This window comes from Centruroides sculpturatus, unplaced genomic scaffold (genome assembly GCF_000671375.1).
Source record: "Centruroides sculpturatus isolate CEXI.00-Female unplaced genomic scaffold, Cexi_2.0 scaffold644, whole genome shotgun sequence".
Classification (NCBI taxonomy): Eukaryota; Metazoa; Arthropoda; class Arachnida; order Scorpiones; family Buthidae; genus Centruroides; species Centruroides sculpturatus.
In genome coordinates, this window is record NW_019385082.1 from 424,968 (window position 1) to 438,252 (window position 13,285).

General features: G+C 31.1%; 1 protein-coding gene across 1 annotated transcript in view; it reads left to right on the plus strand.

Moving 5' to 3' along the window:
* The window catches only part of LOC111634387 (DNA replication licensing factor MCM4-like), a 36,149-nt gene that overhangs the window by 9,460 nt on the left and 13,404 nt on the right, over positions 1–13,285 (plus strand). Inside the window, exons 6-15 of the mRNA XM_023379147.1 lie at positions 1,310–1,333; positions 8,807–8,827; positions 8,910–8,954; positions 9,026–9,139; positions 10,798–10,876; positions 10,956–11,037; positions 11,104–11,310; positions 11,384–11,618; positions 11,695–11,937; positions 12,016–12,100. Coding sequence (XP_023234915.1) covers positions 9,088–9,139; positions 10,798–10,876; positions 10,956–11,037; positions 11,104–11,310; positions 11,384–11,618; positions 11,695–11,937; positions 12,016–12,100 — 983 coding nt within the window. The 5' untranslated portion in view covers positions 1,310–1,333; positions 8,807–8,827; positions 8,910–8,954; positions 9,026–9,087. The remainder of the gene's footprint in view (positions 1–1,309; positions 1,334–8,806; positions 8,828–8,909; positions 8,955–9,025; positions 9,140–10,797; positions 10,877–10,955; positions 11,038–11,103; positions 11,311–11,383; positions 11,619–11,694; positions 11,938–12,015; positions 12,101–13,285) is intronic.

Below are 13,285 nucleotides of genomic sequence, written 5' to 3' on the forward strand. Positions count from 1 at the left end.
TTTAAAAGAATATTTTAAAATAATTTAAAGTACAGTAGACCCCCTATAAAACTGGTTCATATAATACAGATTCATATATAACGGCGAAAAAATTGTGACCGTATTCATATAAACACACTAAAAGAGAATCGTATGATACAGTAAAATGTCATTGCCACCTCGTGTCACGACAGGATTGGTCGAATCTAGACCAATTGCAGATATTGCACAAACTGTTGAGTTTAAATGAGCAGCAGACCCGATAAAAACCATTTATTATTTAACGCCCATAAAAATTATATTTATATTAATGATGTCTCCAAAGTTCAGGAAATTTTTTGCAGAAAAATAACTTATCAGGAAACACGTGCCTGCTGTTTGATGCACCGCTCCACGACAAAAATAAGCTTAAGCAATGGCGTTGAACAGTACATACTCAGTAAGTAATCCTACAATTTTTTGTTTATAGCATAGTTTATATGGATTATTCCCAAGAAATTATACGTGTTTTGGAAATGTTGAGTGAAATCAGTCTAGAATCGATTAATTTTATGGAAGAAAACCTTTCAAACAGCCATAGTCTAAACTGCATACTTGCCGGGCTGTGATTGGTTTATGTATTTAAGGACTTATACAACATGAATTTCATAAAACATGGAACATATCTACTGTGTTATGGGGGTCTACTGTACTACCTTTTGCACTGAAGTATTTGTTAAAATTATATTAGGATAAATGAGAAAGTACAGTACAATAACACATTTTTGGTTTTCAAAGTTAGCATCACTCCACATTCTCTTGGATAATCAGGTTCTACCATAATTATAATTTTTCTATTGTCAAGAAAGTTTAAATTGCTCTACAATTTTTCAAAAAATTTGTCCAAGTTAATAGGAATTTTTTTATATTCTTGCTGAAGAATCATCATCTGTACAGTTGTATGCATCTTTTATAGAAAGCATTTGAACTTACATAGTAATAAATTAAAATCCAAAATGAGTTGTCTTGATGTTTTTTGAAGCATCTTACTCTATTATCAGATAAAATGATGTCTAAATCATATACCTTCAATCATTTTTAATGCATTGAAAATGCATCTGCAAAGAACATTTAGAAGAACATCTTATTTTGAACAAAGAATTAATTTAAAAAGTAATTTTGAGGTCTGTTCAAATAAATTATTCTTTTAAACATTTGATTTCTGCAATTAAGTTTATTTGATTTATATTATTTTTAAAAAAATATATTGTGAATAAGAAGTAGGACGAGTTTAATATATGTATGCTTTAATATTAAATAATTTTAATAAATTACTATTTTAAATTTTTAGCATCCAGAACACCTCATGGAACACGTAAGTGTTAATTGATTAAATATTTTAGAATTTTATTTTGAAATAGAATTTATACATCAAAATTAAATTATTCCTTTTATAATTTGAAATATGTTTATTATTCAAAATATAAAGTACAGTGTATAATATAATACAGTGCACTCTTGCTAATCTGAATAAATTATTGTATGTAGTTCAAATTAGTGAAAAATTTTGATTAGCAGAGTTGTAAATAAAGGAAAGTAAGTCAAAAAAGACTGCAGACAAATGTACAGGTATGCAGAATATGTCCAATTGTGCAGATAAGATTTTGAGAGATTAAAACAGTCCTGGGGAAATGTGATAGAAAAATGTTACAGCAATAGCTGCAGTAAAATGTATAGTGTTTCAGCTAAGCCTTTAGACATTAATTGTGGAAATCTTGTGTTTTAAAAAGGGAAATTGCTATGTTAATATCTAAATGCCTGGTTAAAAAAGAAAATTTAAATGTGCACAGATGTTATGAGTAGACCATCTGTTTTGATTTCTATGAAAAACCAAACAGAGCTGCAAAATAAATGAAAACAGAAAATTGTTTTTATATATACTCTTTCTGTACTTCTTAATGGGTAAAATTTCATGTCAGCTTAAATTAAAACAAAATATTCACTCTTTTTCTGCACATAAAATTTGAAAATTAATGAACTGCATTTAAAAACTTTATCTGAATTGTCTTGATTAAATAACTGAATAGAAGTTTTATCATCACTTTATAAACATATTTTTCTGTAGATATATTTCAACATTAATATTTTAAAAAAGAAAAACAAATGAAAAAGTCAGTCAAAAACTAAAATTTCTGCATTTCTTAACCTATTCAATGTTGAAATTTCTATTTGTTGCCTGTAACGCCATGTTGAATTTTCATTGATGTTAAGCCTAAAAAAAATTTTTTTTTTAAATAATAATTGTCTTTACTGTATCATTAAAAATTATTTTTTTATGTTGCACAAACAAAATAAATATATTGAATAATATAGAAATAAAAAAAATTATATTTTAAAAGTTCGTTTTAATATAAAAATTGTGACACATAGCGACATCTAGTATCAAAAATGTTCTGATGTAAACATGAAAATAATCGGGATCGCCCACACAGGTCAATGAGATCAACATGAATATTTTCGGGAACAACGTAGGACAGGTTAAATAAATTTTTGGGGAGAAAAATTGCATGATCATCATTGTAAAGAAATTTTGCATCTTTTGTTGTTAAAAAGTCCATTAATTAGTACTTTGCATTAAAAATGGGCCATCTATTGCATAATGTAATGATGCATTTAACTTCAGTTTTATTTCCATTAATCAACATAGGTCGATTACATCAAGTTTATAACTGCATAGGTTTTCCTACAATAATATCTGCTTAAAGTAAAGCATTCTTTTAATTTAAAAATGTTTATCTAATTTACAAGTTTAGTGTTTGCAGCAAATTAAATAATACAGTAGACCCCCCTATAACGCTTAGATACGTTCCACACTAACCGAAAATTACGTTGTAGGAATGATTAAATACGTGAGCCAATCGCAGCCCGATAGGTGGGAATTTTACGGACTAAGGCTGTACGAAAGGTTTTCTACTATAAAATTAACCGATTCTAGACTAATTCCACTCAACATTTCCAAAATACGTATAATTTTTTGGGAATAATCTGTATAAACTATGCTATAAACAAAAAATTGTAGGATTACTTACACCGTTCGACTACGCCGTTGCTTAAAGCTGGTTTTCATCGCGGAACAGCACGCGAAACGACGGCCGCAATTTCTGATAACGAATTTTTGGCGGAAAAATAACTTGACCTTTGGAGACATCATTAATATAAATAATTTTTATGGACGTTGAATAAGAAGTGTTTCTTTCACAAGAAATGTATAAAATTAGTGCTGTATTAGACTTACGGTACCTAATTTACATACTGTGCAGACGATAATAAACTCAACTTACTAGCCTAAAATCTCCGTAGCGTGTTGCCAGGCGGCAGAAAGCATATATATAATTATAATAAAGTTACAATAAATTAAGTTAATATATAATTATATATACAGTACCTAATTTATATATAATTAATATATAATTATATGTACAGTACCTAATTTATATATAATTTATATATAATACTAAACAGACGATAGCAAACTCAATTTAGCCGCTCCGTAGCGTGGCGCAGGGTCGGAGGAAAGTAGTTCGGCTGCTCATCCACTATTGGTCCAGACTCTATCAATCTTCTCGCGAAACGACGTTATAGGAGGTACGTTATACGAAAGTTGCTACAATTTTTTCGCTACGTTATAGGAATTGTCGTTATAGGAACGTACGTTATAGGGGGGTCGACTGTAGGCCCATTTCATTTGGAATATTTCAAACTATCAATATATAGTAATTATTATTAATTTGTTCATAAAATGTTTTGTTTTGTGTGCTAATGTTAAGCAATTTTGAGGGAAATTTTGTATGTAGAATTCATGTTGTGGGGAAATTTTGGGTCTTGAAAATATTCTACACTGTTAAAAGTGAAGAGATTGTGTATAGTGATACACAGTTTGACCGTAAAATATGTGTAATTGAACAAACAAATACCAAGAACAGTCAACCAGCACTTCTTTGCTAGTTTGTAACATGGCAGAAAACGGTACAAAAAAGGGCATGGGATGATGTGATGCCCCCCTGGCAATTGAGAATAACAGTACAAAGTTCACATTCCTTAACACATCTCCTCATTTTGATGTCTTTTGAGATGTTGAAATGTAGTCCTATCTTTCAGACATTTATATTACTTAAAATATGTAAGGACTTTCTATACATATACACTATATCCAGTCAGTCACATAACATTGAACTTCTGATTTTGACAAACTTCTCTTTTCCCAAAGCTTTAGTAAAAATGTCAGCAATATTTTCATTTGTAGTGACATGTTCAATTGAAATTTCCTTGTTTCTATACAGGTCTTTGATGTAGTGGTATCTTATATCAATATGTTTACCCCTCTTTGAATTCTGAAACGTTTTCATCATAGAAGTTGCATTTATGTTGTCAACTTTGAGGATTGCAGTATTATACTTACAGTATCTGACAAAATACCTTTCAAGTTCATTAATTCTTGAGCTGTGGTGCTAGCTGATATATATTCAGCCTCCATGGATGAAAGAGCAACACAGTTCTGTTTTCTGGAGTACCATGCAATTGGATTTCCAGCATAAAAAGCACTCATTCCGCTCACACTTTTCCTGGTTTTCATATCTCCTCCCCAATCAGCATCACTCATGCCTACTACATTGTGTAAACCTTTTGTAAAATGAAGTGTAAGATGTCTTGTGCAACTTAAATATCGAAGAATTCTTTTACCTGTCTTTCACAACAGATTTGTTGGTCTTTCTAGATATTTACTAAGATATGACACATTATACTCAATATTCGGTCTGCTTGTAACAGAAATGTACATCAGACTGCACACCAATCTGCAAAATGGAATTTCTTCATTCAAATTGGATTCTGTTAAATGGAAATTCATTTCCATAGGTATAGTAACTTCTCAACACTGTTCCATATTAAATTCAGTTAAGATACGGGTAATTATTTTGGACTGACTGATTTTTAATTCCTTTTCATCTCAATCAAACTGCATTCCTAAGAACAATAAGACTTCTCCCAAATCTCCGACATTGAACTGTTTGTGTAGATCATTCATTAATTTGTCTATCTTTACATCTTCACTTGTGATGATCATATTGTCAACGAAAATAGTCAAGTAGGCATCATTACCTACATACAAACAGAAGTCGTACTTCGACCTACAAAATCCTAACTTTTCCATAACTTTATTAAACTTTTGATTCCAACATTTTGGTGCATTTCTCAAGCTGTACAATGCTCTATTCAATTTTAATCTCCTTTTTTGACATTTAAGCTCTTCTGGTGTATTGATGTATACATCTTTTTCTATGTGTCCATTTAGAAAGGGAGTTGGAACATCTATCTGATGTAACTTCCAGTTATGTTGTACTGTTACAGAAAGTAAAATTCTAATTGTAGACATACTACAGATTGGCACATAGCTAAATTTTCCTTCTTCTTCATAAGGTACTTGGAACCCTCTTGCCACTAATTTGGCCTTCCTTGTTCCATCTTCTTTGGTTTTAAATATCCATTTTGTGTCTATAGATATCTGGCCTTCTGGAAAATCTATAGGTGTGTACGTTTGAAGTATCTGATGAGAATCTAATTCTTTCTCTATAGCTTTCTTTCACTCTGGTAACTTCATGCTTCCTGGTATGTTTTAGGCTTTTCTGTTGATGATGATAAACAATATGCAGTATATAATTCAAAATCATTTAAATAGGAAGGTTTTTTAATGTTTCTTCTAACTTTAGAATTTTCCATTTGGTCTTCTCTTTCATCCTTTTGCTCACTGTTGTTATTGTTTCCTACTATTCTTCCATCATCTTCTTGTTCTTCTTCAATACTGGGTATAATTACAGTTGGAGAAACCACCCCCTCTTCTATTTACTTTGGTCTGGCTTTTTCGTTCTCAATAGACTCTTTACAACCTTCATCAAACTGTATGTCTTGTGATCTTACTATCCTTTCTTCTGTTGGGATCCACCATAACCTGTAGCCACCACCACAATATTCCACCATAACTGCATGTTTTGCTCTTGATTCTAGTTTATTTTGCTTTGGGAGGATGTTGTAGCATGCTTGACATCCAAATATTTTCAGCTTGCTTATATTTCTTCCATGCCACAGAAGTGATAGCATTTTCTTTCTTTGAAGAGCGCTTGTTGGAGATCTATTTAGTTTGTAGGCTGAGCTCTTTAATGCTTCTCTCCATAACTCCTTTGAGATTCCTGAGTCAATGAGTTTTGTGCGAATCATGGTTAACGAAGTCTTGTTCATGCATTCAGCCTTTCCTCCCATCTGTGTATATTCCAATAGTATGCCATTGTGTTTTGCAAATCTTTTAAAATTGTTCAAACTAAATTTGCCACCGTAAATCGCAGTCTTTTCACTGTACAATCATGCTGAGCTTTCATTTCTTGAATATAATCTGCTTCCTTCTTATTCTTTAACAATTTAACAGCAACAAAATGTGAGAAATCATCTAAGATTACCTGGAAATAATTTTTCACCACTAATTGTAGATGGCATGATTGGTCCACACACATCACTATGCACAAGTTCACCTATGGTGGTAGAACATCTTTCATTATGGTAAAAAGGGACTTAAGAAGTCTTTCCTTCTACACATGTTGAGCACATTCGATTCAAAACTTTGAATCCAAGCTGTCGCAGTGCATCTCTTCATATGTCAATGCCACAAATTGTCTTCAGCTGCAACATGACAATCTTCTTTAATTCTATTCTTCAGTTCCAAAGTATAGAACCCATTTGCTCTGTTACATTCCAACACAAAATTCTTTCCACAAATTGTTGTATATTTCTTCTCCACCACAATCTGATGACCTTTTGAGGTTATCTTTGAGAGTGACAGCAAATTATGCTTAATATCAGGAACCATGAATGCCTCAATGGCTATAGTGTGTCCCTGACACATTGCTTGCAGATCACCACTTTTAGTTGCCTTTAAAACTTCTTCATTAGCTATATAAATAGTCACTTCGTGATCCAATGACAAAACATTACACATAAGGGGTTTAGAATCCCTTATGTGTTATGTGTAATTCCTGTTTCACAAAATGATTACTTGCTCCTGAATCAGAACAAAACTGATACTATTCAAATTGTTTTTTTGGTTACAGATGTTTGCTGCATATAATGAAATTTGCTTTTCTTTACCAAAGGTTTGTTGACTACCCTTATTACAAATACCTTGAGTTCTAAATTCTTTTCTATTCCCAGACCTGGGCTAAGAGCACTTTGGACATCATGCCTGAAAATGTGATTTGCTCCCACATATGTAGCAGCCTCTGCTGTTTGCCTTGAAACTAACTTCATTGGTTTCCAGATATAAGTTAATTTCTTCATGGGATTTTAATTTTATTTCTTTGTCTAATAATCTTGCTTTGACAAAATCCATTTTGACTTCTGCCACTGTTTCAAAAGCTGTCATGACTGCATCATACTTGGAAGGCAGGGAGAGTAATAAATGACAAACACTATCACCTTCTCCAATTTGGGATCCAAGATCTTGAAGATCTTATAGTTGTATCAAAGTTTAAAAAATGGTCTTTCAGACGTTCATTCTTACCTGAGTGTAAGTTCAACAGTCATCTCCACAGTGTCAATTTAGTGAACGAGCTTGTTCTGACAAGTACGTCTTTCAGAGCTAGTAACTGAGCTTTTGCGTTTTACAATCCTTAATTATATCCAAATGTTTATTGTATTATTACTGACTGTGCCTTGGTATCTTTTGACATATATTTCTTTCTTTCAGCTTCCTTATTTGCTTCCTCATTTGGTGAATCACTGTAAATCATGTCCTTGCACTGTTCTCCTTTTAGAGTAGACATAATTCTAAATTTCCAGTTATTAAGTTATTTGCTTCTAATACTGGCACAATCATTGCAACTCCTGTCATTTTGATTACTCCACTAAATGAAGTTAACTATATAAAATTTAAGGAACTTACTAGAACCTCTGGACCCATAATCTGTTAAAAGTGAAGAGATTGTATATAATGATACACTGTTTGACTGTAAAGTATGTTTAATTGTACAAACAAATACAAAGAACAGTTGACCAGCACAAGCTTTCTGTGCTAGTTTGTTACATGGCGGAAAATGGTACAAAAATGGCACAGGATGATGTGAAGAATAACAGTACAGAATTCACATTTCTTAACATGCACACCTGTAAATATATATTTTAAAATCTTTGTACTATATTTGATACCTGTATTTATATTAAAATATGTACTACATACTTTTTTTAATTCTGCATATGAATAATCACTAAATTGTTTTAGGTTTCTTACGGGAAATTCCAGGTTATCAAACATTATTCAAACTATTCACTAATTTGTTCTTTTGATTTTGTTTTTCTTTGGCAAAGTTGAAATTAATTCTTATCCAAATATATAATAGCAAAAACTGAAATTCAGCAATAATTTTTATGATAAATGAATGTTTTCAGCCATTTTAAAATCAATAATATTTATATTTATAGTAGTACACATTTGTTTTTTATATCTGTTTCTGCATCAATTGTTTTTTCAATTGCTCATAAGTACAGTAATACCTCGGTTTTCATTCACTTCGGTTATCATCAGTTTTGGTTTCCATCGATTTTTTTGCGAAATATTTATCTAGGATTTTGTCAGCATGCCCAAGTGACCTTGTTGCTAATTTTGCAAAAACATGTCATGATAAATCACATTTTAAAATTAAAATTTAGCATTACATTTTTTCTATTTTTTTCAAAAATATTAATTATCCTTAAAAGAATTTCTTTTTTTAAGATTTAACATAATTATTATTTAAACTTTTTATTATAGCAAGAAGTGCAAGAATTACTCGTGAGTATTATTTATTAATTTTTTTCAATTGTCTTTAATATTTTTAAAGTGTCTGGTAAGATAGCTTGTAATTGTTTTTCAGCTGCAAAGAGTTTACGAGGAACTCCAAGAAGTTCAAGACAGACACGTTAGTTTTATAACTTATTTTGGCTGCTAATGTATTATAAATATTTCAAAGGTTTGATTTTATATAAATAGCTTCTAGAAGATTAAATAGAGATAGTGAAATTGCTATAGCAGAATCTTCTCCTAGCCCTTTAATGGCTTCTCTTCAAAGCAGTTTAGAAGTTCCTCCGACCAGTCCTCATACTGGTATGTAAAAATTATTATATTTTAAATAATAGTTGTTACAAAGATAGCAGTAAATGCTTAATTTAAGAAATTACTAACATATAGAGTTGAAATTTTCTTTAAATTAATTATAATTTAATAAATATTAAAGTTATTAAATACATTTTTTTAGTTTTTATTTTGTTAAATAGGTATAAAGGATAGAATTTATAAATTTTATTTAAGTATTATGAATTGTCTATTTTGTGAATATATTGTACTTTTTATAAATAATTTATTATCTTAGTTTATGTAACATCTAATTATTAAAAATATTATAATGCAAGATTACTTGATGTAGTTAGTAAGCAAGATAACTGTGTATAATATAACAATTACAGTTATTACCTGGAAAAAATTAGATATTTCATATGTTGTTTAACTCTGTGGGCACTAAGACGGTCTTTTTAACTTAATCGTACCTATCATGGGTTTTTAACCAGGTTGAAAATGGGAGTAGCCAGACAGTAAAACAAATCTAACATATCGGATTTGATACACTAGAAAAATTCCTGGAATGGCTTAACCACCTGTATTGTACCCTACTGACATTTCATATTTGAAGATTTCCTTGTTATTTATAGAAGATATGGGATCCATTTTATAAAAATACTTTTGTCTGGGAATGTGTTTATTATTTCAGTAATGTAATTATCATGTATGAATAATTATAAGGTACATCCAGATATTTTGCCAGATGGAATTTTAGTGAGTAGACCAGTTAATATTAAGTAATAAAGATTTTTACTGGAACTGTAGTTATATTTGTTCAATTCCTTTAATAATTTTTGTATATACGGTAGAACTCCAATTAGGGGTCTATTACCTATCACAAAATATGCAATTTGCAAAAATCATATTCATCTGTCAATTGCTTTTATCATCTGATTGGAATGGTGAATAGCCATGAGCAGTCCTGAAATTTAAAAAAGTTACTCGGTGAAAAAGAGTATCACAGAACATGAATAAGTCTTGGTCCAATACAATTTTGCTGTTAATAAACAAAAATAAAGTTGCTTAAGAAACTCAATCATAAAAACTCTGCACTTTATTTTATATCATCAGTTGTCTTTTCATTTGTGGCTGGTACAAAAAGTAACCTGGTGAATAAAAAATGTGTTTGGCAAATGGATTGGTAATTGCTGTAAAAAAGCCAGAATGACACTGCCAATTATCTAATCCCCAATTAACTAAGTATGTACCAAGATTAAGCAAAATTTCATGAAATATGTATGTAGATGCTCTCTTGCTTTATGTTGAGATTTGGTTTTACCAACCAGACCATATGGGTCAGATATATTCCTATAAATATTTACTGCTCACTATTATTACTCATTATTATTCACCATAAAATAATGTATATAATTAGTGGCTATTGGCTATTATGCTGTTATTCAGGTTGTATATAAGAAAATATAAATCAATGTTAGTAAACTTTAAATATACATAAGACAGAAATTTTATTTTAACATTTAACAAACTAAATGATGTGAGAGTTTGAAACAAACTTTGTTGGAGTTATTACTATTATATACATTACTTGTGTAAGTTTATAAGCCTTTATCTAGATTTATTTGGAAATATTTTAATGGCAGTTTCAGAATTAGTTAAATGTTTAATATATGTTTATACTCTTTTAGGTTTTAGTGAAATTGATTTGAGTTCTCCTTTAAATTATGGAACTCCTAGTTCAGCAGGAATGGGAACACCTAGATCTAAGTATGGTCACATTTAAACTAAACTAGCTTACTTCATTTATTTTTACCTCAAAAATATTGATTCTATGTTGAATTTTTAGTCGGGGAACTCCAATTCGTCATCGGAGTGATATCAGAAGTGAAAGAAGATTGCGACAGGTCGATTTAAATGCAATGGATCAGGTAATATATTATTTTGCCAAGTTAACAAAGTTTTTTTCAGTTTATTTCATATGTTTCTGTTTCTAGGACAATCACAGTGGTGATGTTACTGTGGCATTAAGTGATCATGAAGGACCTCAGCTTGTTATTTGGGGAACAGATGTTGTTGTCAGTCGCTGTAAAGAAAAGTTTAAAAACTTTATTCAAAACTACATAGATAGTGAGTTAGAAAGAGACGAAAGAGTCGCTAGCCATGATATAGACCAGCCAATATATTTGCAAAAATTGGATGAAGTAAAATATTAAATTTATTATTTAATTATGTCATATTTTGAATTTTATTATAAAACAGCTGAATGCATTACAGATTAACACACTAGAGGAACCATTTATGAATATTAATTGTTCTCATTTAAAAAATTTTGATGAAATTCTGTATCATCAATTAATCTGTTATCCCCAAGAAGTAATTCCAACATTTGATATGGCCGTAAATGAGCTATTTTTCCAACTCTATCCTGACACAGATCTTCCTCATCAAATTCAGGTTCGTCCGTTCAATGCCGAAAAGACAAGGAATTTGAGATTGTTAAATCCCGAAGGTTTGTAACATTTGTAAAATTTTTGTTGATACATTTATTTTGGTTATAATATTATTTTGTATTTTATTCATTCTAGATATTGACCAATTAATAACAATTAGTGGCATGGTAATTCGAACATCTAATATCATTCCTGAAATGAGAGAAGCTTTTTTCAAATGTAATATTTGTCATTTTACTGTCACTTCCGAGTTAGACAGAGGAAGAATAACTGAGCCGACCGTCTGCCAAAATTGCAATACAAATCATACGTTTAGCCTCATTCATAACAGATCGGCATTCTCGGATAAACAAGTTGTCAAGTTGCAAGAGTCTCCAGGTTTGTTTTAATTATAATTTATTATTAAATTTATATGATGCAAAGAAAAAAGTTTATGATAAAATATAATTTATCTAGATGATATGCCACCTGGTCAGACACCTCATACAGTTTTGCTATATGCTCATAATGATCTTGTGGATTCTATTCAACCTGGAGATAGGTAATATTTTGATGTGAATTTTTATAGTTTTACAATTTGGGTTAACACAGCTTCCAAAAAAAAATGCTATCATTTTAATTATTGTAATTATGTTAGTTATTATCTGCTAACATTGCAGTGTACATTAAAACATTGGAAAACCACATTTGCCCATTACAATTTCTCAACGTGTGATATGAAGTCTTCCTCCTCATGTGATATGTTAGAATTTCCTACACTCACTACAGCCTCTGCAGCTCCTGCATATTACTCACATTGCATAATAATGATTGATTCTGACTTTCTAGGATAGGTTTTTCTCCTTAACAAAGCACAAAATGCCTTCTCTGTTGTGGAGTTGCCACTTTTGTTAATGGCATTGTGAGGTAGCAGAAGTTCCTATATTTGAACTAGTCTTTAATATTAATATTGTTCGAGTTATGTAACAATTGTTGTTCATAGCTACCTGAGAAAGTCTCCCCGTTACATTTTCTCGAAGGCAACATGACTCTTTCTCTTGATCTTTTAATCTCTGACATCCGATATCATCTGTGAATATCGCCAGAGACAGCCGAAAAAAGTCAGTCGTCGTCTGTCCTTTCGACAAAGGAAACCAGCATCAATTACTCTCGGAATATTGTCGACAAGTGCCATTTGGATACCTTGTGTCATCATTGTGCTAGTGGATATTATATTGGAACTAATCACCATTGGAACTATTATCAAACGACTAGAGCTCCATCAGGAGATCACCTTTTATCACCAGGTATTTATGCAACTCGCACTTGTTATGTGAACTCTCTCTCTCTGCGACAAAACTTAGAACCTCTGTATCCTTTCCCATTTATTTTTGATTAAATCTTGGTTAATTGTTAATTGGAGGTCAAGTCTCTTCCACATGCTGTCTCTTGATCGGCTGACATTATGAATCTGTCTGTCCACTTATGGGACTTCTCATGTGATGGTGTGACATAGTAATTACCATCTTGGCTTCCGTGTTCTGATAAACACGGTGGTGTCAATCCTGACAGGGCACCAAGGAGGTGCTGACCCTAAAGTCACAGCACTTCCTAGAGATAGTAGACAACAAGAAATTTGAGTGCAGATGGGAGATGAAACTCTGACAGTTACTTTTTCAGTTGGTGTACCTTGCATACTTTTCACATGATAATTAACATAATTACAGTAATTTAAAATGGTAGCATT